At 39.3% G+C, this 27,260-nt stretch overlaps 1 protein-coding gene across 3 annotated transcripts in view; it reads right to left on the minus strand.

The window, feature by feature from the left end:
• LOC110371269 (protein dead ringer) overlaps positions 1–27,260 on the minus strand; it is a 109,415-nt gene continuing 82,155 nt past the window's right edge. For 2 of the 3 annotated variants that reach the window (XM_049845249.2, XM_049845251.2), the window contains 6 exons: positions 6,567–6,750; positions 4,839–4,980; positions 4,075–4,273; positions 3,483–3,636; positions 2,875–3,113; positions 1–2,566 (listed from right to left, as the gene is read on the minus strand). In XM_049845249.2, coding sequence (XP_049701206.2) covers positions 2,445–2,566; positions 2,875–3,113; positions 3,483–3,636; positions 4,075–4,273; positions 4,839–4,980; positions 6,567–6,750 — 1,040 coding nt within the window. In that variant the 3' untranslated portion in view covers positions 1–2,444. The remainder of the gene's footprint in view (positions 2,567–2,874; positions 3,114–3,482; positions 3,637–4,074; positions 4,274–4,838; positions 4,981–6,566; positions 6,751–27,260) is intronic. The other variant, XM_021327429.3, reaches the window with a different exon arrangement.

Here is a 27,260-nt window from a genome sequence, read left to right on the forward strand (position 1 = left end):
TTCGTAATACATAATTATTTAATTGTGTATAATTATTTGAATACATCAAAAATTTTTGGTGTAATACGAAATTCGCTAATGCGTAATCCGCTGGCTTACTACCTGTACATAAGTAGGCCAGTACATATATACTGATGCTCTTAACAAGTATTGTACATTGTCAGGAATGTACTAACATCTACCACTACTTAGCTCCAATATGCGGCTAATAGTTACTTCAATTTTACACAATAATCCTTTAAAATTAAATACTTTAAATTAACTAAAGTTATAAAACATTAAATCAGTCATTTACAAAAGAAAAACATTTTTCAATATTTTTTACAACAACGCTACGATAAGTTTTCTTCTATTTTACTGGAGATTTTTTTTCGTAATTTTGGATATCGCTTATTGCACTACGGTTATTATTTTATGAAACTTATGAATAGGGCAAGCTGCCTTAGCTCCGACGACTCGATTGCGAACAAACGGACACATATCATTCGATTACTTATTAAAATTACACTTAACTAAGAAATGGCATGTTGTGATGCTAACGAACTATTTGTGAACGGATTTAAGTAGCCCGAAATATCGTCCAAAAATGTACTTCTGTCTGAATTATTCATCAATAAAATTAATAATATCGTTTGACTATATCAAACGCCTATTCGAGAATTACTTTCAGATTCGCAATTTTCATTTACCAACTTATTTCCCTTGAAATAATCTGATAAATAAATATGGCGAAAATCTGAAATAAAAAATGTAAAAAACGTGTACCTCAGTTATTTAGTAACATTCATTATTTTACTTCTATATTTCAAAGAGAAACAACGTATACTTTGAATGAGGAAGACACTTTACCCATTGCATTATTTGTTACTTTATTCATAAAATAACTTATTAATTTTCTCGTAGAAAACTTGCAGTAAATTACCTACCTAACGAAAGAATCTGCTCCATTCATCAGTAGGCTAGTCTCTCCCATTCAAAGTATACAGAGCTTCAATCAATTTATAAATACCTACTCACTAAGTACAATACTGACATCTTCATAGAAAAATTAACATACACCTTTTGAATCAAAAATCACAAACTTACGACACGGTGTATAACTGCACTACTTCCACACAATATATCTCTATTTACAATAATATACAATAACGACGAAAATATATTTAGATTACGTCATCCGACTGATGATGTATAACAGACCTTATTAGCTGTAGCACACACTACGTATGAAAACACATTTCTTATTTCAATTACTTGTCACGTTGATCGGTTTTCATACATTTATAATGCTACAACTAATAGTTAACTAGAAAAGCGGCTGGTAGTAATAAGGAAACAAATTATAAGTACAAAATTAAGTACCCATACTTGAGAGTTAACTCACTCAATGGCACTTTGCATTTCCAATTTGCTCACTCACTCTGCAGCTGAATTTAAAACAACGTAATCTAAATATATATTCTGTCACGTTCCGTTTCAGGCAAACACAAGAACAAACGCGCGCTGTCCACTCATCACACATCTGTCAAATTATAAATAACATAATAACTAAAAACTATATTTACACAAATTGTCATTGCCGTATGACATCATAAAAATGTATTAAAATTTAAAATTATCATACAAAACATCCATTAAAGAACAGCGATGAAATTATTCTTTTATTTTTATTTACAAATAATTCCACGTTCTTCTTAGGCAGTGTAATTTCTTTTTGAGAACTATAAATACTTTGAAAAAAAATCAAATAAAAAAACTTAATCACATTTTTAAAATAACTAAGTACGATAATATCTCTATTGGATGATCCGTAATGTGAAAATTTTGTACTTATCTCGAATAATTTGAGTTCAATATTTAAAACAATACTTTTTTATTTTACGATTTCAAGTCCCGAATACTTTTCAGAGGAAACAATAATTACGTCAATTTAAATTGACAAAGTTTCTGTTGAGTTTACATCAGACTAATTTAAGATATTACAAATATTTGATAGCGGAAGCTAAGGATGTTAACTGTTCCATAAAAATCAATAGGTATTTTTTGTTCTATAAATTAGTTTAAGAAATCAAGACATAAACTCAACTACAAATACACAGTCTGATGACGAAGCTGACTGCCTATGCTGTGAAGAGGAGGGCGAGGAGATGTGGAACTGGGAAGATGTTGAAACAATCTCCAATATTATAGAATACAATATTACGATGGAATGGTAAACTATGAAGTGAGCCCAATACAGAGTAATCACGTCCCCCTCACCCAACGCTACTCCTAAACATGGACAATTCGTCAACATTCCATGTATGATAGCAACATTTCCCTGAAGATACTTGAAAATTACCAATTTTAGCCGAAATCTTTCCAAAAACATTATTCTGGAATTAAAGGCTGTTCAGAAATATTAGATGCTTGAAACCGCAGCTAACTACGCTACTATGGTGTGTTTAGGAGACCATTTGTCTGTGGCCGTTCTGACCGTTGCCGGAGGGAAAGAGAACGCCTTCGTACGTGACGCCGTTCAGCTCTATAGACACCACCAGCTGCTGGTCTCCTGTGCTCGCGTCTCCTGGGGGGAAAGATGATGATATTATTACATATAGGAGATTTTAGACAAAGGACTTGACTGAAAGAAGATCAATAAACACAGATAATAAGAGTGTTGTGGTTCAAATATACATGCTCGGAAAATTCATTCTATTGCATTGTTAGATAGTGAAAGCAGCGGAGGGTATATAAGGGATGTTTATTATTCTTTTTAGCGTCCATCTTGCTTCCACACTTCTCGATCTTCCGACCGAGTCCACCAGTCTTTTATAAGGGATAATAAGTCTAATTTCTAATATCGCAGATAGCACGACAAAGCATGATCCTTACCTCTGGTAGTAATTTTGAAGGCAGCACCATTAACACCATTAGTGGGCATGCCGTTGAGCTGCGGCGGCGAGGCGACGTCACGCCGCGCGCGGTGCGTCGGCGGGCTGTGCGGCGGCGTCGCGGGCCGCGGCGTGCGGCGCTTGGCGGGCGGCGCGGGCGACCGGCACGCCTCGCGCTTGCCGCCGCTCGTCTGCGAGTTGGGGCTCTCGCTCAGGTTCAGAGCCTCGCTGTAACCCATACTGAGGATAAGGAAATGTCAGGATGACATAGATGTCAACTGTTTTGTTGACTCTAAAGTAAATGTTGCTCAATCTGATCAATGTCATGCCATCAATATTAACGCAATTGCCTCCGAGACAATTGCTAATAATTTCACCAACAGACATACTTGATACACCTTCAAAAAACCCGGTCAAAGTACCTACTTAGATATTTTGGGACTTTTATAAACTAGTCATGCAGGACCCTATCCTTCTTAATTCGAAGATTTTGCCAACATCAAATCAAAGGGCTTTAGGTGCTTTTAAAATGATGGTGCACCCTAGTTCTGAGTCGGACCTCCATCTTCTAAACATGAAGTAAGTATATATAATCATGAACCAACTTACCGTTGAGGCTCAAGGTCTGGCTGCGGGCTGTTGTTGTTATTGTTGTTATACAAAGACCACAGCGTCAGGCGGGAGACGTCAATGGCGCTCAGAGCGGCTGCGTCGCGGGGTGACATGATCGGGGCTGGACCATTGCTTGGGGGTGATTCGGAACCTGGGGAAGGAATTTATTATTACTATCTTAAACTTAGGAGCCTTAAACAAAACAGAATGCCGGAGACGTGTGTTAGTGAAAAGTTCTTTACAAGTGAGGCTGTTTCACTACGGAATAGCATCTCCTATCAGAATGAACTACTTAGCATCATTGCTCACAAATATTTTTATGACTATGACCATAATTTTACTCTCATCATTAAACTGCGTACGTGTAAAATGATCTTTTTAAATTCTACAATGATCAGGGGACATCTGAAAATCAGGGCTGTGCATAGCTTATACTTGGCTAATCTCCTTACATGAGAACAGCCGCCGTAGCCGATAATCGGCTGGGAGGACATCATCATCATACTGAGATAATACTCCTTGCCACACCGTTTCTTTGACTTTGAAAAGTACCTACATTTGATTGTAAATTTTCTTTGTTAAAACCTACCATTTCTCATAAGCTCCCTCTGCTGCTGAATCATCTTCATATACTCGCGCACTCTATACTCGATGTCGTGTTGCGCGATGTGCGGCGCATGCGGCGGCAGCGGTGGCAGACGCGGCGCCACGCCCCCGAGCGACAGTGATAGTGGTTGCATATGCTGTGACAGTTGGGCTAGTGATGCGGGCACGCGGTTTAGAGGCGGCTGTAAGTAAGGAGGTTTTGTCATGACTGTACTCAACTAAGACATGGATAGGTGACTACTATCAACAAAAGTTTTTGTAACTTAAGGTACTTATTAAAGAAATTGATATTGCCACCAGACCACGGATGTATAGTTTCCAAAATTTTTGGAAGACAGGACGTTATGTCATAACTATCTTGAAGTAAGACTGGGTATGACACTAATATGGTTAACAGAGTGAATAAGTTTAGAGGGATAAATAAAGCTGTATGCTGTGTAAAGCTTACTGAATTTCAAATTGGAGCATGATCTAATAACGAAATCGGAACACAGCCTAATATATGGGAAAAACCATCGAATTATTCAGTACAAGTGCCTCAGCTGTCAGCCTTTGTTCGGTTTTCAATAAGTGTCCATGTCAAAATGTATACTCAGGACCTCAGGTGCATTACCATGGGCGCGAAACAGAAAGGCAGATTTTCCGCACAAAGATTTCCGCAATTTAGGATTCAGTGCAGACAATTGAGCAATTCTTTTATAGACTTCAGAGTTCTCTCATTTCATTAAGTTCGATAATGATACTTACCATAGCCAAGGCAGCTTGGGCATCATATTGCCCTGAGGCACGACGACCCTCTCGCTTGTTGCCTTCTATAGCCGCGTCCAGCTCACTCCTGGTCGAAAGGTTCTTCTTCTCACACTCGTAGTCGTACAGGTATTTCATGTATCTGGAAACAAAGACCACCATACTTTTAATATTTGAGCTATAGAACTTTATGACACTAGGAATTTATTATGAGCTATTGACAAAGGACATTAAAATATTGGAACACCAAAATAGAATGAAGGACAAGGCAAAGCAACACCGCCAAAGTCCTCCCCGAATCTATTATCATTGAAACTAATCTCCGTATCTATCAACTTACTAATAAATCAACAGATGTCACCATGCAATCCTAAAGAACGCATGGATCTAATAATAAGTTTATTACTCCGCCCGCGGCCTGACAACCTTATAAATCATATTCCAAGCTCAATTATTATCAAAAGTCTATCCTTCAAGTATAATACGTGTCATTACAATTCTAATCCTATTCTGTAGTGTGTCAATTTTATATGACCCCATTGTCGCGTGTACCTTCCATATGTCATATTAAGTGGTCACATATTTAATGCGTAACACAATGGAAGCCGACTCGTCATAAAAACGCCACCTTTAAAACTGTCACATGCGATCTATAAAATACGACATTCGTCATTACTGTTAGTCTAAAATTATAAATGTTTCTACGTGTATGCTTTGGCATCAGAATACTTTTGTCTCGCTAGAATTCAACCTGTGACTAATCATTTACAGTAAGAAACTGGACATGATTATATTACGAATTGTGAATAAAGATATATAACTGTTTAAACGTTCTGTACATAAGAGTATTTCCAACTAACATCAGTCTTGCATTAATGAAGCAATAAAGTGTACAAACCAAACAACGGTTAGCTTTCTAGAATCACAATACCTATTTAGGACAACAATCTACGACGTATTCAGAAATATTAGTTACAAAATCACTTCAAAGTCCAAACACACTATGAAAATTGTCGTAACGAGTCGCATACAGAAACAGATCGAAATAAAAGAAGCTGCGTTCGAAATCATCGGTTCGTGCGTAACCGTCGTACATTTTGAATCATAAACGTAAACCACCTTTATGGCATCCGACAAAAGGAGAGGTGAAGGAACTCTTAGAGAGATAAATGGGAAATTATATCGGCTGAGATGAGCTAAGGTTATTAATTATGAAGTTGTCATATTGTCGCGCCGGTCGCTCACGTAGCGCTTTGTGGGCCATCTTTTGTCTCCAGCTCGTGAGAATTTGAATGAGGATGTGATACAAAGCAGGTCGAATATGGAGCGAGCTCCTGACTTGTAGGACCACACAGACACACCTTTTGTCGATCATGTTCTAGATAGAAGGATAATGGATAAAGATTTGGAAGTAGTCGACGAAAGCCAAAAGGATTTAGTTTGATGTAGTGCCATCGGTACCACATGTTTTATTCTTTCAACGATACTTGATTTAGTAATATTTGGTCTAAGAAAAGGTTAAAATAATGTTATGTGTGGTGAAGTAATATAACATGAGCTGTGAACTTCATTTAATCAAATCTCTTATGCCTAGTTCCTATAAAAGCTCATCTTGCTCCTGAATCGTACCTTCCTAAAAAAGCACATCGATTCTTGCCCATGGGAAGCGATCTTTTGACAATCTCATCATGCACTATCATCATCATTAAAATACTCAATCCCACTTACTGTGTGCGCAGCGTGAAGGCAGCAGAGGTGATAGAAGAAGGCAGCCGCAGCCCCTTGATGATCTCCTGCCAGAGCTTCTTGTTGATGACTTCCACGAGGCCGCCGCGAGCAATCACCAGGTTATACAGCTCATACAGATCTAGCACAGACTTCGCCATTATTGGTAGCCGGTTTATTGGAGTGCCTGGAACAAAAGAAATAGAAATTAGCTCATGATGAACATATACAGGAAAACTGATGCCCGCAGCTTCCTTGAATCCAATTGGGGCTGTTGCTCGAAAAGTGTTCTTCATCACAGGTGAAGGTAATTGTGTTTTAAATAATCACATAATAAACGTCAAGTAAATACTCAAACTAAGTGTGCTTAGGTATACGAATCGAAATTAAGCCGCCCAACATTGCTTTAAATTAACTTATATCTTAAGTCAGTAGTAAAATATCTCGAAATACCACAGAACCAATTCAAATTGAGGGATAGCATAGGTACTTAACAAAAGAGTCTGACAAACATACAACATGTTCATTACGATATATAACTTCGAATAGGAGAGTACACTCGCACTATTGCAAGTTGTAAAACCCTTTACAGCGTACTTCATAAAGGTCGTAAAAACAAACCACGTCTGTATAACAATATAGAAACAGATACAGCGCTTGATTGCGCTAGACAAACACTTAGGTACTAAGAAATATTAATTACGTAGCCCACTTTATGTTTCAAGTCTCACCAGAATAAAGCTATCGAATGAAAAGATTCTATTTTACTACTTGAACCGCGTATAAAGTCAGTGACGATAAAATGAGAAGAAAAGCTGATTACGTTGACAACCATAACTTATCACCACCTGTATCCCTTGGGAGCATTAATCACAATTTTATATGACGACATTACACGCCTTAATGTGATCTCACAACACTGGGGTCTTTAGAGGTAAAATAAGCTGTTGGAGATCCTCTAGTAGTGGAATATAAAATTCAGCTAACAGCGCTTGATAGGAGATTCAACAGGATCTTGTATGAAAGTATCGATGTAAATGATCAAGCTAAAAAGCGCTTGGTGTTGCAAACACGTCAAGTGGGCAACAAGGCGAGCGTGTTAAATCGCATCGCATCGCACGATCGATGATTTACGGGCGCGAGCGAGTCAGATCGCGCTTTTACGATGCGCCCGAGCATTAGTGGCCCCGATTTAGCACAGCCCGTGTGGCCACGGAAGCCAGCCCCGTTTGTTCTATGTGGCTAGTTTGCGAGTATTTGATTTACTGTAATTTGGCTGTTAACTTGGCCGATGACGTGACGAATCCGTGCCGACAGCTAACACTCCGATTTACAATAAGGAACTGTTAGCCACTTAGTTACGCTTGTGAGACACTGGAACTGTCAGCTTCTGATGTTTACATCTTTGGAACAAGAAAACAACAGTGTTTATATGCCATTACTGCGCCGAGTGCAGACGGCATTACTTTCGCACTTGTTACTATGGATGTCAAATACAGCCTGACATGTGAACATATCCAACATCCAATACGCGAAATCAGTAAGGCTATAACGATACCCTCCCTTATAATACCGTCTCTAATCAATCGAACAAAACATCTCAAACGCTTGATATGGAACACCACAAACCAACCTCAGGTTTTATTCGTCAAGTTAAGAAAAACCCAGAAATTTTCCACCAGACATTGCAATTTCGCAAAATCATCTTCAAATTTAAACTATGTCAGTAGATCGTACTACCTACAGCATTATCAGTTATCAGCACCATTATCTTGGACAAGTTATTTCAATTTGCCTTGTTGAAGCGCCAGCAATCAATCAGCTATGTCTGGGATGATTGTTCCGAACAATTCGTTACATTTGCACAGTCACGAGCCGATATCGAGTTACAAGCTGTCTAGCGCCTGCCGGCATTACGGGTTGTTCCTGTTACGGTGTATCATGATTGGGTCCAGAGTGTTGCGGATATTCGGTAATGCAGAATATAGATAAAATTATGTCTTTGGAACGTTTACCATTGAAGGTACATATAAAGTATATTATATACCTAATAAAAATGGCTACTATGGAAAAGGTGTTGTTATGAAGATTTTCTGTCACGAAGCATTTGATGTCTGTCCACTTTACGATTATTATTAGGAGCTGCAAGTCAAAAAGTAAAATGAATATTCTCGATAAATGACAAATTCCTGGATATCACCTACATTTCGTGATTCATTTGTTCATTCTTCCTACTCTTCATGAACCTATCCAAGTCATTAATTTATCTTAACTCACACAAAAAACCTGCACCACCATTTTCCCAAATCGCGAGCACCCGAAACAGCACCAACCCGCACGTAACAGCCTCGATCGTTTATTAATGAGAGCGAAACATTAGCGAAATACCTAAACGACTATTTGTCAATCCGTCTTCCTGTCTGCAGTTAATCATTCCCCCGTTTATCTGGCGTCGGGGGTGCGAGGGGGTGAGTCGGGGGCTTGGGGGAAAGGGGGAAAGGGGTGGCAACGTCACCCGTCCAGATTAATTGCCACGTTTGAAGTAAATGGAACAACATGATGCGCAGGAATTGGAGTATATTTGGTGTGGTGTAGGTGTCTAGTTTTTGTCGAGTTTAACCTGCTAGGTTTTTAGCTAATGAAGGAATAACCAAAGAGCAGAAAAAGGAAACCCAAAATATTCAAGTTTGAATCTAGTTTGATCTTAATCATAGGGCCTTAGATCCTGATCTATCAAGATCTGATCAAGGCCCAAACAGATGAATTCAAATAACAGAAATAAGTACAACTACCTACATACTTTTTCAGCAACAAGCAATCCATAATTATCATCTTTTCAGCAAACAGAAAATAAAAATCCAACACCATTTAGAGAATTATGTAAAAACATAAACTTCAACACCTAATCCTACCTCATATGGAAATTACAGAAACGTGAATGTTACAAGTAATATTTGGAAATTCCGAGTGCTTACCTACATATTATTGTTGATCATCAACAGCTAAGCATGAGTAACGGTAACACCTAAATACTAATAGGATACTTAGCGTAAACTGAAACGTGAAGTCAATAAGAAAATATAACAATGGATGACTCATGATCAACTTCTGTGAATGGGTCAGTAAAAAACCTGTGAAGTTCGAGTCTGATTCGCACACGAAGGGTTCCAATTGGAACCGTAAAAATATATTTTCTTCTAATTTAGAAATGTTTTTCTGAAGAGGCAAAGGAACCCTTTGGGTAACTTAAAACCCCTTAAACCTAACAATATACAAAATAAATAAAAAGTAGTAAATACATAGGTATTATTTTTCTCATAACTAAACTGAAATTCAGTAATGCTCCTAACATCATCATCAAATTATAGCTATGATTTTTTCTTAACCGTTGATGTGTCATCCATTTTCCGATTCCGCAAAAGAAACAATAGTTCGGAATCTCAAATCGATATTCGTGCATCACTAATTCTGACTATCGATTCTCTCGATTCGCCTTGCACTCGCCACCCAGGCTCGTCACAGCACGTTGACAACCTTTACTGCCCCTACTAAGTTGCTTTGAGTCCGATAGCGACTTTTATGACCAACATTTCACCCACAATAACATGACCTCTAAGTTCTCAATACACTTATTCATAAACTTAAGAACCCAGGTGTCAAAGTACGCTGGTCATGTTTTGATAGTACACCTCGCTTTGATGTGCAAGATTATGTGTAACTTTTCTATGGTTCAATGCAATGCTATTAATAAAGTAAGACTTAAAGGTCGCCTTAAATAAATACTAGTGCATTCATATAATATTTTAGCTAGTTAAATTGTAAGTAATTTCTAAGTAAGTACAAAAAGGAATCTTCTAGAAGTTAAGAAAAGTAGCTATTGTTACATTGTAGTGAGTGCGGTACCTACTACATGACGAAATCAGAGGTAAATGAGTCTCGGAAACTTATGGGTCAGTGGTTACGGTGAATTACGAGAATATCGTAAATACATAATACAAATTACCCGCAATTGAACATGGTACAGATAAAGCACGATTTCCAACATCGAATGGCTTCTAAACAACATTGCATAGACGCTGGGCGCGTTATCAGGCGGGGCCGGCAGTCCCGTTGCGTCTAAATAACACTGCGCTTACAAGAACCCGTGGACAAAAGCTATTGTTTATGAAAGCAATCACCCCAATAACGATTTCCACAAAACGCGCGGCTCGCCGGCGGCGGAAAACGCGCGATTCGATGCGCGTGCGCCGAGCCGCGCGCGCTATTTGCATACACGTACCATTTATAAAGGCCCACACAGCGGAGCGCGGCTGACGGCTCACTCAATTCGGCCGCCCGAAGCGTTATTTACGACCTATGTCAAATCGCCAGCGGAGCCAATCTAATCGTGCCCAATTGTGACAAATTATTGCTTTTCCTACGAAACCTTACGCTAAATTTGTATTATGAATTTCACTGGACTAACGTACGCTTTATGGAACTGCGTACGGAATAAATTCCGAGTGTTCCCCGCTACAGTGTTGCTCGCGATTATTCGCACCTCGCCCGATATTTATTGGCACTCGGTGTCGCTTAGAAAGGCTAATTCTTTTGTGTTGGCAACTCGCGACTGTCGTAAATCGTCTAACCGAACGCCTCCAAGTGCTGATAAAGGATTGTAAATAACAGCCGATTAGCCGACTAATCTCTTTTAAGTGTTGCAGATTGCAACTTTGATTTGCACACCGTTTTACAGCCAGATTAAGTTGGAAATTTAATTTGGTTAAGGTGCGTTAATAAATTCCGAGCGACGTTTTATTAGTGTAAAATGGTGATTTGGTTATTAAATACGGTGATAAAATGTTGTGATGACACAAGCGTATTAATGACGGTGCGAGGGTCATCAAAATGTCAAGTGCAGCGCGCGGTGCGACTAGCGCGGCGGTCTGCGGCGCGCGACGACACGGGCGATAATATAATCGATCGAATCGACATTCAACGCCTCCCGCTTATCGAGAGCAGTATCAAGGCCCTTGGAGCCCGACAACCCCGCGGCGGGCCAATGAGCGGCGCCCGCCAGCCCGGCCCGGCCTCCCATTGGTCTGATACGCTTTTGATTGCGCCGCCCCACTCGATTCACGACTCGATCAATCTCAATTATTCGAGAGTGTTGGTAATACTCCAAGTGTTCGGTCTCAGTCGCGTTTAATTGCACATTAACTCCACAGGAATTTGTTTCGCAATTCGTACGCTGCTTGGATTAGATAATTTGATACATAGATAGTTTCCTATTGTACTCAGGCTTGTCATAGTAAGACTGCTATGTGCTTACACCATTATTTTTATGTAAGTAGGTATAAACAGCTATATCAATGAAATAATTAATGATAATGATGAATTTATGTGAGGTCAGTTATTCTGAGTCGCACTGCATGCCTAGGTAATAATCTACTAACAAATTTATTTACAGAAACTCCTCTACAACAGTTAAATATTTACGATTGCGGATAAATTCATGTTAATGTGGCAGATAAACCCGTATTATCTCATAATGTTAAATACTTACAATTTGCCTAAATCTGAATATAGGCTGAGTGCATTTTTTTCAAAACTGTTAAAAAATTATACAATCCAGAGATCGCCAAAGTCATCATTGTGGTATGTTTTATCTGTAACACATGCTTCACAAGGACTCCTCATACCGAAATTAGATAAAATAACGAATAAATAGTTTTATAACTAAACTTTTTTTAGGTACAAGCTAATAATGCAAAATTATAAAAAAGTCTGCCATCACTCAGAAATAAAATACAACACTATTGTTACATAAAAACCCAGTTAATTATTTCATTTTAATTCCCTTCACTCTAATATTGCATTATAAAATCACTTGAATATTATTTACAATTAAAAAGGGTGTGCAAAATGCATCAAAAACACAAGTGCATGGTGTTTATTTTATTTCTTATTCGAGTATTAAGGCTATAAACGACAGCTAGCCTCTATTTAGACAGTCGTTATAAGTTTATGGGCGGAAGAATTTATTGCCCCTCGCAGCGAGCTTTTAATTTAGAAATACGATCATTCTAGTGTTAATTTCTACACTTCAGAACAAAACATGTGCATAACAAGAACAAAAACTCCTCCCCAATAAGACCAAATAATTATTATTGAACACAGATTAATATTCATAAACCTTAAGCACATTACGAAACATATTGAAATTTCGTAACTAATAAGGGTTAAGAAACCTAATAATACACAGCGCCAGTAAAGTGCTCATAATATAGTATATAATTTCGCGAAATTACCATAACTCAATGTAATATTTATTGCTTGTAGTACAAATTCCAGGAGATACGGCGCGAGAATGACATAAGGCCGAGGATACAACGATCAATCATGAAGGGGGCAGTAAAGTTGAGAACAATCCAGCGTAATTCCGTCTGAGAGACATTAAAACAGCGGCCGGCCCTATCCGGTGCAACATTGTGGCGTCCCTGCCCACTCCTGCACTCACTTCTACTTGTAATTATTACACTTGAGCACGATCCCCGCTACGGATTTGACACCATTAAAAACCACCAATGAATCAAAGAACGTCACAACATAAACCCTGGATCTTATACCCAATAACACATAAATCATTTATTCGAATGCAAATCAAAACTGAGAAAGATTAAAGTATCGCTCTCAGTGGAATTCAGGAGGCCATTCGATGTAATTGGCAATCATTCAGAAAAGAATATACTCTCGCTCGAACAATCAAGACAAAGGCGGCCGATAGTACCTACAGGCGAGCCATTACGGGTCAATACCCATTATTACGCTATATTTTCGCGAGCACAGCCCTCCGATATCCCGTACGCTCACATGAGACGGCAAATATCTGTAATTAAAGGTTGTAAAGTTGATTTACGGTCAGGGTCCGAGGATCGAGGCCCGGGGAGCGAGTCGGCCAATGGCGCGTCGCGTAGCCCTCGTATCAATTTATTAGAAACGAATGAAAATCGCGGCTGCGGTGGCGGTGGCGCGCGATTATGTGGCGCGGTGCGGTCGCGCGGCCCATCAGCCATCAGCCAGTCGAGCTCGCCGCCGATAGTATCGAGCGCTGTTGCGTGCTTTACGATCTCCGCCAGCACGGTAACACCGGCAATAAAATTGCAACAATGGAAATGTCGGATGCGGCTGAAAGACGACGATGCGACTACGCCGGATCATTGCGATGAATGCAACAATGGAATCCTCCAAACGAAGGTGGCAACTATCGACGGCCGTAAAGCCGAGCTATCCGACGCGACGTGCCTCCGTTATGACACTCCGCAGATACAAACAATACTAACATAATGTGATTGCAATAACCCTGCGCGAGCGCTCACAATGTTAACGAACGAATACTATAAACGTATTTCACTTATTTAAAGGAGAAGCTATATCTATGGAAACGCGACGGTTCGATGCAGTAAAATGTTCACTTAACGCACGAGGCTCGTCGGAACAATCATACCAAATATCGGAACAAAGCCACTGATGTACTGCAAATAAAGAAGCTTCTCGGATTTATTCCACAATAAGTCTCTAAGAGGATCGATATTATGCATTGTTTCCGATCGTGAGCAGCGCCGAGTACGGCTCGACCCTTGGAACATTTACTATCTGAAAAGTAATTATTAGCATTTGTTGTTTCAGAATGGCAGTATCTTCTGCCTGAGATGTATGTAATTTATTATTAACGTAGTCATGTTTACGCTTTTTATGGGCGCAGAGAAAATTGACCGACAAAACGAGTCTCAGGCTTACAATGTTGTTTCCACTGCACTGCGTAATTATACATCGACAAACATCATTATGTTGATCTTCCTAATCGAATTGAACTTTGCAAACTATATTTTAGCTCCTGTAGTGTCATAGACTGAACGAACTAGACCTACTAAGCAGCTATTGTGAGATGCCACCACTTTACAATTTGTACTTATTACATGTTCTCTTTTATGGCCCTCGTTTTGTCGCTTACGGCTATCGTAAAATATCATCGCGATGGAAACCCTTAATTTGTGTATCAGTTCTTTTGTTGTAATACACTGTTGCTAATCTTTGTTTACGATGTTCCAGGGCTAAGATTGGTTTTGAAGAAATCCCATAAAAAGTTTCAGGTTCCTGTCAGGGTTAGGGATTATCCTGTAATTTGACTATATGGAAATTATCCTCATCATTGTAAAACCGCTTCTCCAAAACATATTCCTGTGTCACTGGTACGCAATAATAGAATTCATAAAACCGCCATGTTTTGGTCGTGTCTAGACGAAGGTGTCGAGAATTCGAGTGCCACCGCGTTTACTGTCTCCCCTCAATGGTAATTTGAATGACAATTTAAATTACAATACGGAACGGCGTCCCAGCGGTGACGAAGCACATTTGATACCAACACCTACGGAGTTTATTCAACGAAATTTTATTTCTAATAACCCATTAAAATATGTATTTGTGAAAAAACAGTCTTTGTTTTTCTAGGATTTGAATTATTTATACAACTCTTCATACGGTTTAAAGTCAGTCCTTAGTAAAATATGCTACGCAGTACCAAAGCCACATGTTGCGTATAAGCCATCCAATAAATCTATTGTGGTAAACGTCATCTTTGAAACCAAGTTTAACGGTCCGCGCCCATGAAATAATAAACTAGCATATCACAATAAAATCATAAAGGAATCAGAATCAGAATAAAAAGTGAATGGAGCTAATATTGATAAACATGAGACAACAGAATGAGAATAACCTATAACGGAAATAAAATAATCTGGTGTTGGTTGACAAAAAACAGACAATGGAGTCAAAGGGCAAGTTTTGACAATGGTACTGCTTGGCAGATAGAACAAATGAGGTGTGTGCCACAATGCTGCATTTACATAAATGGATCCGAAGATGGGCTGCAGGCACACGGTGACATTCGACAGTGGTTTATAAACGAGAAGAAAGGACAATTATTATTATTGATTCTCTCATGAATAGTGTTATGAGACTTGCTTTTGATGGATGTTGGTTTAGTGATATTAAATTTTAGATTGAGCTTCGAAGTTTTATGTGCGTCTTGTTTGTTTATTTAAACTTTATCGCTTGAGCTATCATATTTTCTATATGTTATCCTTTGCTTAGCATACCATTTTAGATTTTTAGATGTATCAAATAAATCAGCTCTCATCAAAATCGCTCCAGATTTTTTCACGGCATCTTCACCAGGTATTCTTTAAGTAGTTTTGCTCAACGAAATTGAATGCCCTGAACTTTGACATTTGAGATAATCGAATTAGACTTCGATTCTGTATCTGAGATGGATCGATATTCTTTGTGCAGTAATCTGATGAAGCGATAGGTTGAGCTTATCTTGGCGTTATATCGCTCGCTTCCGGCCGCCCCACCTCGTCCCTATCTATATCTATATAAAAGATTACATTTAGATACGTGTTCGTATTATATTGTATTGATTTCTCGTTGTAGGTATTTGTGGGTTTGTGGCGCAATAGTTTGATTGTGAAGTTTTCCATGAAGTTTATTTTGTTTGGCGATATCGTTAACGGTTTTAAGTTTCATTTCTTTTGCTGTTTTATCATTTACTAATAACTTGTCAATACATCCATATTATGTTCAAATCATATATCATTTTATAATGTGTCTTGCTCGTCTTATATACAATGTCCCTATTTCCTCCTTTTCTATTCGACTCCCTATCAACTATATAGTCCTATAAATGCAATAAGCTTTCCCCTATTAGATCCGCCCAGCTGGCAGGGCGGGCGGGGATCTAGGGCGGGCCGGTGACGCCTACTCGAGTTACGTTCTATCATTTTATTAAGTTTGTGATAGCCTTGTTACTTAATATAAATGATATGTTTTTAATGATGATAGCCATCAAATCAGAAGAAAGTAAGTGTTATCAAAAGCTTTATTTAGGTTAACGGCAATCATATCTCAAAATAATTAAAATAGTACCAAAACTAACAATGCCCAAATGCAGACATCCGTGGGAAAGACACACATAATTGCATTTCGCGGATATGAGATAATGTACACCGGCCAACTAAAGTTTTGTAAGTACTTGCGTACAGTCGTGACATTTCTGTTTGAGTTTCAGAGACTAGCAAGCTGTGGTGCCATGTGTACAGAGATAACGGGTATCCGGCACCTTTAGATTAGTCGATCGGCGGATATTAACTAATACTGTTCATATTTGATTTACGCAATAACCTGTAATGATGACTAGGTCATAACAGCAAAATTTTAAGTACACAATAATATTAATGACTTCTAATTTAACTCTTTCAATAAAACTGAAATAGACGGGTTTAAAATAAAAGAAAAAATAGCTATGAATAATTAAGTAACAACATTATCTTCCGGATTAATAGTTACGAGAATTGTGGGTGAGATTTTCGAAATTTGTCACGTCAAAAACCTGTCAACACATTCCTTTTGATTTTTTGAAAATGACACCTCCAGCTCTGACTGCCGTCGCGTCGTCGGCGTATTCTTATACACATCTTCAATTTCAGCTACAAATCATATTTTATTATTTAGAATATATTCAGCACCTGTATCTATTCGAATAGTTCTAGGTTTCAATCGGGCAGCGTCTTAATCACCAGTTATAACGCCGGAAGTGCTGTCATCAGGAGTATAAATAATCACTTTTGGTCCACAGGTCGTTAGTGGGGGAAGCCGGGGTGGAGTAGGGGGGAGAGGTAATTTAGCTGCTCATCCATCAAGCACACCTTCGCACTGACCTGGATTTAGCTTTCAATTAAGAATATTAAAAACATCTTACAATGATCAAGGAATGAGTTTTTGGCAAATAACTTTGGCAAAGAAATTAAATATATGTAGATGACGTCGTCAACCTTAAGAACTCGATTCTTCCCTTGTTATGTATTAAAATATGCCTTCACAAAAGTTTACTACAGGACAAGTCAGTTCTCAGTTAAAAGTTGCAGTTCTGGTTTTGCAAATTGGTGCGAATATCGTTGACATAGAGCAAATTACTAGCCGATATGGAAATACATAAATTCATTTTCTTGGATTTCTTAGATATTTGAATAAACAATCGCAGATATAATTAGGAACGGTACCAAACGTTGTTTTAACTAATAATATTTCTCGTTGTTATAGACATGGTCACATGAGCGAATCGGATTCGTGTAGGCTGCATTTCAAGCTGACACGCCGACAGACGTTTGATTTTTCGCGAATAACATACTGAGTGGGAAGGCCGAATCAAACAGAAATAATTTTCTAATATTGAAACAGACGTGATGACTGATCCGTGGGCTAATTAGATTCTAACGAGCGGCAATCAGCGACATCTCCTACTATCTAGATGGTCGGCGGCCGATGAGTGATCCTCTTTATTTTATAGCACGACGAGGAGGTGGCTACTATTCTCGGCCGAGGAAATGGATACGCGTCAATCGTCCGACAACACGAAAAAAGCGTTATGAAAAGAACAATGTGCGGCTTCCGTGCGGCTAAGTTTAGATGGTGTCCGTTTCAATGGGCTGGAATTGACTCCTGACCTTCTTAAAAGCTGAATGGAAGATATAAGTAGGTACGTGATATCTGAAATCGATAGCGTAGCAAGTGTTGAAGGCAAACCAGTCCAAATCGAACATCTGCTGCAAGAAGCGTGAAGAAATTACAATTTATTATATTCAGAACTTATTTCTGCAAAGCTAAATCAATTAACCAAACGAGATGATAACAATAAATTGTTGGATCCAATTGTGTTATCTGGTGCGGTAGCGGGGTGTTCGCTTCGCTGTCGACTGTCGAATCACAAAGCAAACGGTTCGAATGCTGGCGGGCCCTTGTTAGCACCTCAGACACCTCGGAACACGATCGATTAGGCCCGCGGCCGCTCACATTCAATTATTTATTTATTTATTCGTAATTAAGCCGCGCGAGTTATGGACGCCGTTTCGATTTACGATCCGACCAGATGAGTTATCAGCGATCGTCGATACGATTGCTTTATGGGACGTCCAATTGACGAAAAAAAATTGTTTTCACACTCTTCTGAATTTTACTGCGTTTTAACGTGGGTGCATTCGCGCAAAATTGCCTTATTTATGACTTATTTTTTTTGTCTGAAACCTTTACTTTCAAAAGTAGGTACCACCAAACATCAACAGCTAACTTTTTTCTAAGTTTAGAAAATATTTCCTCATTAACACAAGATTTTGCCGAATGCAATCCGAATTAATCAACAATTACAACCACTTCACTAGAACGACAAGTAGTTACAAAACAAATGTTATCTCATTACCGAGTGTAGGGACACTCACGTACAATAAGTACAATAAGCTCACCATTAATAACCTTGTATCGATACATCGGCAACGATTTTATCGATTCTCGCCACTCGATAAGGCGGCCGTCATGAGGCCAATTTGTAAGGGCCCATAAATTACTTTATTAAAATAAATCAGCCAGTTTATTGTTCTCTTCTCGCCTCAGCCACTATTGTTGTTTTGGGACACGAATATAAACTTTCAGTATACCTAAGTACAGATAATGTTACTTATTGAAATGGTAACAAAAAAGTCTACTCAATGTTATATATGTTATGGACCAAGTGATAAATTGGGCAGTATACATAATGCCCGGCCATTATGAATAATGCCCAATATGAGAGTGCAATTTGATAATAATTATTCAAACAATCAAATTGACCGGGCACTATACATATTGCCCGTGACCTTTTGGGCAAAGTAATACAAACATATTTAATTTCATTTTTTTTATTGTTATTGACATTTAACTTAAATTAATTAAATATAACACATCCCATATCAATTGACAGAGCATAGAAGTAAGCATGCAACATGCAGCAAGCATGGCTTCTGTCACGGCTCCGGCGCTGCGGGGCTCCGGCGGTCCCACGCGAGCTTATCGTCGCAGATGGTTTTCACGCTCGCCCCTCGCCCCTCCGCGCCTACGCGATTTTGAATTGCACTCTAGGGGTAGGGCAGACAAGACTACGTGGAGTCGGTTTTGCAGCGATTCGTTTTCGTCACTGAGTTCAGTTTTTCATACAATGTTTTGAATCCAAATTAAATTCTACCATAAAAAAAACGAGCCAAGAAAAATGAGATCAAGAAAAACGAGACCGAGTTAGTAAATTAGATGACAATTGTCCAATTAATAATTTAGTGGCTAGACTTATAATTTCCCATTAAAATAGAACATATAATTTAAAACAATAATCATAAAATATGTAGCAAGTAACAGGATTTATTTATTAGAACAACTGCCACCCTCGCACCGCATAAAATATAGCTTTATTATCAAATTGCCCAACTATCATGTAGCAATATAATAATGCCCGTGCAATGTGATAAATAATGAAGTTAAGATAGTTATTAATCACATGGCCCGATAAAGCTAGACATTATTCATAATGCTCGGGCATTATATATAATGCCCGAATTAATCACATGGTCCATAACATATATACTTAAGTCTTTTGATATTTAGAAAATTTCCTGTACCTAACCTGCAGTATGTGTTTTTGTTACCAGCTAAGTAAAAGTAGGGCTTGGTAATAAAGGTCATAGAATGTATCTTGTAAAATATCACTTGACATTATGAAATGAGTAACAAATTGTCATTAATAACTTCCAAGACATAACTAGATAGCATGTGTTTAAATAAATACAAATCATGTTGAACAGCACGCGACTAGCTGTCTTATAAATATTGCAGATGCCGGCGGCCGCCGATAGTAATTCACACATTATTGGACCACGCAATGAGTATAAACATGTTACTCCACCCCGTGAAGCAATGCTCGAAATAATTGTACAAAGAAATATGATATTACAAACGCCCCAAGCTCCACATTGCTCATAGAACACATTCACAAGTATTTCACGTAATTAATCCTGCTCAAAACAATCAATTGCAAAACTTCTGACTTGTCAATTAGTGTCAAATACTCGTTGTACCATTAATTTGCGCATTGATTTCGAATATTGGCACAAAACAAGCAAATTAACATTCACAAACTAACCAACTTAAATCAAATTAAATCAAACATGATTTCGAGAACGCTATAAGCAATAAATAAGACAATTATAATGAAATCGAAGACTTAGTAGATTTATCGGGAGAAGGTGCGAGACGTGTGAACGAGGCACGGGACGAGTCGAGTGCGCGTACGACCGCGAGCGTTAATAAACGATATTAATAAGTTATGTTTTTAATTACGGCCCGATCGTGTGCTTATTTATCCGTGTGATTTTATAGGCCCCCGCGGCGGGCCTGGGCCCAAGGCCAACACTATAAAATATATGCCGATGAATAAATTCGATTCGTAACGAGATGTATCGACTGTGGCAGCCCATTACAGTTTATGTTATCAATGTAAGGAAATGGTGTAAATATTTTGAGATGAATTACTGTTGTACAGTTTTATATTGTATTTTTTTTATTTATACAGATGAAGCAATCAATATTTTTGGAATTTGTTCTTTTACAGTCACAAATTATGCGGAAGTAATAACACGTGCCTGAAACACTCAAAGCTGCAAAGACAATGTGGATACACTATAAAAAAAAGAAAAAAAGTCCCCCATTCCAAACTCCTTTGAGAAAAAACTAATTTAAAAACGGAATCAAATCTAAATATACAGAGTAATAATAAAAAAAAGAACTCGGTAACGTCCCTTCATTGTCAAGAGCTAAATCCGATACCGTTCAAATCATGTGACGGATCGTGGAATAACGTCGCGACCGGCGCAGACGCCGCAATGTGGAAATCCAACAGAAAATAAGAGAAAAATAGAATAGAAAAATTGAAGTGACAGCAGACGTGGATTGACGGCTGTGCCTACATACATAATGACTTATTGTCACGCCTACACACGCGATAGTGTTTTATTTTTAATTCAATGTAGGTACATCTAATTATGTCAAGTGGACTGTGTAACACAGATACTATTCTTGTCTCAAAAATTTGGTGGAGACGTAATTAAACCGTAATACTTACATGGTACATACATTAAAGATGTAAAACTAAGCCCAACTTTACTAGAGTAAATACATAAACTTAGAAAACAGAGACAGATACAGACAATAAATTATCCTAGCGACAGATGGATTAATTTTGTGAGCACGGATAATTTATATGGTTATTAACTCAAGCAGTCAAATAACTTTAGTTCTGGCGACAACCATTTCAGGGGTTTAGAAGCAGTTTCTTATTACGTAAGTGAACGAGGCCTTGATTAAAATGAATCACGTTACAGGGTCACGCCATTCTCGGGTTGTTTGGTCTGGAGAGCGCCACCGCCAAAATACGGCGCAATCACGCCCCGTAAATGGGTCACAGCAACAATGTCCGACCTCTGTAGACCTACACACAACTGTTATTAATCAAATTTTACAACATCGTAAAACCACGACGGGATTAAAAGCCCACTCGAAAAATACTGGAAATCATATTTTTATGAGATTTAGATCCGAAGTTATTATTTGGGGTTTTTATAGAGGCGAGCTGTTTAGCGGTGGTTTCCAATTTGTGGCGCGAGTGATTTACGAGCGGCCAGATCGACGCTAGACGCGGCGCAGACGCACCGTCACGCGGACAATGAGCCACTGTTCACTGTATCACCGCGATGACGACTAGCTATAAAACACATTAACGCCCCTTTACTTCTCAAGGATATCGATAGGAAAACTTATAAGCTGAAATAGGGTTACGACCGAAACCAAGTGTGACAAATCGGTACATGAACTCGTGGTTTATGCTGAAGTTTATGACAAGCCTTTTCGAAATATGATCATTATCATATTCTGGGAAGTTCAACTTGATATTTCTGTTCTTTTCTTAACTTTGATGTCTTATAAGACTGATGGCAGATTAGAAGACGAGAAATGAATTATAGTTATGAATAAAACGCGTCGACGCATCAAGATAAAAGTAACAATAGTAAGTAGACGTAATGATTGCTGACGAGATGAATCATTGTAGAGCAAGATTCGAAAGTCGATGGCAAATCTATTCTTACAAAGCATTCTAATTAACTGAGACAGTGTTCCGGCGAACACAACCCGTCTCGAGTTTCCAATCAGAACTCTAGGAACCAACTCGATCTAATGTAATCGTAGACTCGGACGCATTGGCCGATCTCCCACAAGGAATCGGGATACGACAGCTGATTTCCGGTCTGAGATACGGCGGCACTAGATAGCACCAAGTCTCCGATTCAATCCTGTCAGAATGAAGATTGTTACTAAAATTATGTTGGCAGCCTTGTGAGCAGATGTTGCTGATCTGATGGTGTTTGCCACTGAATTTGCAGTTTCTCTTGGGACGGCATTTCCAGTGCAGATTTAGTAATTTCGTGTACGTTGGCAGGCAGTGCAGTAACGTGTAACAGCGAGCGCGTGCGCCGGTGGCGGCGCGTCCGGCATTGCGCTCCGCTGCCCGCATCCAACACGCGTATAAAATCTTTGATACGCAGCACCGATGGAATCGAAATCCGATATTCGACTCACAAGTTTATTTATCGCGAAATGCGACGATATTTTCGTCCGTCCGTCACTTGGACAGTTCACAGAAGCGGCAAGATTAATTGTATTTCGGTTGAGTCATCAAAATAATTAGAATGACGCTATTTTCGTTTGTGATGCTAATTTGACAGACGTCGCGGGAGATTTCATGTCTTCTTGTTTGCCGGCTGAATTCTTTGATTGGTGCTTTGTTATTTATTTTATTTCATTTATGTATTAGAAGCACGAGCGCGAGCCACATCTGTTTTAACAGTGCGCGCGTTACGAATCGCATCATAATTCTTTCAACTTCTACTATGACAAAATATATGAAACCTTCAATGCTAGCATTCCCCAGAAAAGTAATAATATTAGTAAAAGAATTTATCCACAGTGGTATACATCCGATCTTATTAAACTTATTAAAGAAAAATACAGGCTGCATAAAAATTATAAAATAACCAAATGTCCGAGTGATTACGAGGCTTTCTCTCGCTGTCGGGCACGGGTTAAAGCGGAAACAGCGAGTTGTCACCTTAGGTATAAAGATCGAGTACAAAACAATCTCGCTACTGACCCTAAGTCATTCTGGAATTACATAAGGTCAAACAAAGATACTTCTAGTCAGTACAAATTGGTAAAAGAGGGACGTGTTCTGTCTGGAGATGAATCTGCTGAGGAGTATGCACGATTCTTTCACTCTGTGTACAGCGAGGCGGCGGGCACGCTGAGCGCGGAGGCGGCGTGCAGGGAGGCGGCGCCGAGCAGCGCGTACGCGCACCTCGCCGGCCTCGAGCGCGCGGCCGTCCGCCGTGCGCTCACCTGTCTGCCGCCTAAGCACTCAGTGGGCCCTGATGGGATACCGCCTTTCATTTTAAGGGACTGCCGCGTAGTATTAACGGGACCTTTGCTGCACATATTCAATATTTGCTTATCGGTAGCACACTTTCCGACTCGTTGGAAATTGACTAGGGTCGTACCTATACCTAAAGGTCGAGGCGGCACGGATGTCAGTGACTTCAGACCTATTGCGGTGCTCAGCGCACCGGCCAAAGTATTCGAGATGGCTGTTCACAATATCCTTTATGCACAGATCGGGGCTCATTTGTCTGATGCGCAGCATGGATTCCGTCCTGGACGCAGTACAGCGGGAAACTTACTTCACCTGATGACGCAGTTGGTTCCAGCTGTCGACGCCGGGCTTCAGGTTGACGTAGCTTACCTTGACTTCAAGAAGGCGTTCGACACAGTCGACCACGACATACTCTTGTCGAAGCTGGCGGGTATGGGCTGCACATTACATACTGTAAAGTTCTTCGCCAGTTATCTTCGAGATAGGCGTCAGTATGTCGACTGTGGCGGACACTTCTCGGAGCCCTACTACACAAGATCGGGAGTCAGTCAGGGTAGTAATCTAGGACCCTTATTATTTATTATCATGGTAAATGATATAGCGTCGGTAGTCAGGTCAACATCTTTACTGTTTGCTGATGACCTTAAGCTGTCAGCAGTGATTAAAGGTACTGCGGATCGTGACATGCTGCAGCGCGACTTGGATAGTGTCACTGAATGGAGTCGCAGCAATAAGCTGCACTTCAATGTCTCTAAGTGCGCGGTACTTTCGTTCACCCGCGCACGAAACCAACACCACCACCAGTACACCATGAACGGGGAGCTGCTGCAGCGTGTCACGGAGGTGAAGGACCTAGGCATCCACTTCACCAGCGACTTACAGTTTCGCAAACACGTGGTGAATATTTGTAAGAAGGCGTACAGGAATCTGGGATTTATGCTGCGTCAGGCAAATGACTTCACGAACATCAGTGCATTAAGGGCTTTGTACGAGGCTCTTGTGAAGAGTCATCTGGAATACAATGCGGTCATCTGGAGTCCAAGTGAAATAAAGTACAAAAAAATGATTGAGCGTATACATAACAAATATATACGTTTTATGTATATGAAAATGTATAACATATATCCGGGATATCCATTACTGTACCCCACCTTATTCTGCCTCGGTATGGTAGGTTACTACAGATTGGAAGTCAGACGTGAAGTGGCTTTGGCGACTTACCTGTTAAGAGTTCTGAGAGGTGACATAAAAAATTCGGGTGTTCTAACAGAGATAGGTTTTTGTGTACCGGACGAGTACGTGGGGCGGCGGCGCAGACCGCGGCTGCTGGTGGTGCCGCGCGCGCGCACTAACTTGCTGCAGCGCGCGCCGCTCACTCGCGCGCTGCGCACTCTCAACACGGTGGCTGAGCACATCGACATATTTAACTGTACACTGAGCGAGTTCACAAGGGCCACTTACTGTGTAGTATGTAAGGATTAGTAGTTATTTTTTACTGTGTAGTTAAGATATAGTTAAGGAGATATTAATTGTAAGTAGGTACTAAGTCGCATTAGATTTAAGTCTGTAATGGCATAGTAACTTGGAGATGAATAAATAAATAAATAAATAAATAAATAAATAATAGGTGCGCGGCTGATTCCCGACGCTACTGCGGCGCAAGTGCTCAACAACGACATGTTATTAGAGCTAAATGACATTATTATATTAACCATAATAAATGTCCATAAAGCATTGGCTGCAATCCAAAATTGTGACGTTGTCGTTATTGTGGTTGTAAGCTCAGATGGCACAAGAATCCGGGTAGTTTAACAGCGGACCCAACTGGTTTATTGTAGGAAATATTTGATAGCCAACATTTCTCAGAACTTAAATTTAATATACGGCAGTTAATTTTGAATGCGACCGCAATAAATGTGTTTGATTAATATCATTCTCGCGAAACAACTGTAACGGTTGCAGCCGCCTTTGATCAAAGAGCGGCTATAGATCATGTTGAAACAATGCTATACATAAAGCGATTGGTGAGACATGGCGAATTATTTTATCATCCACCTCGCGGCTAATTGTGGGCAAGTGTTGTTATTATGGATGTTGGCACGTGGCCGACGACGCCGCTCCACACATTGTGTTAAACTGAACTAAATCAAATCATTACTGCTCTAATGGCGACTGTAATGGAAATTAACATGATGCATGCGCGGTAGCCCCAGTCTCGTTTAGTTCATAAGTACAATTTCAGTAATACCTTCATCATGTTTTTGATCCCGTGGAAATTTTACAATAACCACAGGATGGAACAGAGCCAAACACGTTTCCGCAATCCAATAATAAATATGAACTATTGTATTTTGATTATGTGGATATAGTCAGGCATTGGAACTTTGTCATTGTACTGAAGAACTGACACAAGTACGTAATTATAATAATGGGACGACAATCTTTGTAGTTAATCTTATGTGACAAACTGAATTGAAAGAGAGTTCAAGTGTCCTACTTATTTCATATGAAGAAAAAAATAAAAGAAACACAATTTAAAAGCAATTAGCTTCCAGCGTTTCTGTTATAACACAAGAGAACGTTGGAAAGTGTAATTTTTGAATGGTACCGAGATCACAGAGTGCGTGGACGTGTTTTGACACTATACACTGAATGATTAATGAGACACACGCTAATCGTGGCCGTTTTTATTTATAGTCTAGTCACCGGCAGGAGGGAATCGCCGTTTGTTGACATCAAAATAGGCCAATGGGTAAACACTTGATACCGGCTACAATGTGACTGCAAAGTCACAAGACAGCGGAATGCGAAAACACGAATCGAATCGGCACAATATTCTGTCACATAACCCGTTTATTCTGGTCAGTGGAAATATTCGAAATTAATTTGAAGAAGACGTTAAAATATCTATCAAAATACATTTCAATTTGACCAGTGATAACGTACATTAAATTCTGAATAAATGAGATGTCAGTGTCGAGTTACCCGGTCCACAATATGTGGCGGTTCAGAGCCAACCACATGACCTCCACATTATTCCATTTATCTGGAATTAGACCATTACAACATTGGACTATTTCGATTCCGAGTTTTTCGTACAGTTTATAAATTCATGTTATGTTTAAATAATAATCTTGATTTCATTTTAAAACAAAATTGTTTTAGTCTTTGTTGGTGAAACTATTTCGGACACTTTTGATGTATAAATACATAAAGTTTTAGTAAATACTACTGAATCATTAACTGCAAGGAATTATAATAGCTGAGAACAATAAGGAACACTGAAACGGTTTTATAATTCTTAGACATTCCAAAGACCTATC

The sequence above is a fragment of the Helicoverpa armigera genome, chromosome 15, assembly GCF_030705265.1.
Source record: "Helicoverpa armigera isolate CAAS_96S chromosome 15, ASM3070526v1, whole genome shotgun sequence".
NCBI classification, from domain to species: Eukaryota; Metazoa; Arthropoda; class Insecta; order Lepidoptera; family Noctuidae; genus Helicoverpa; species Helicoverpa armigera.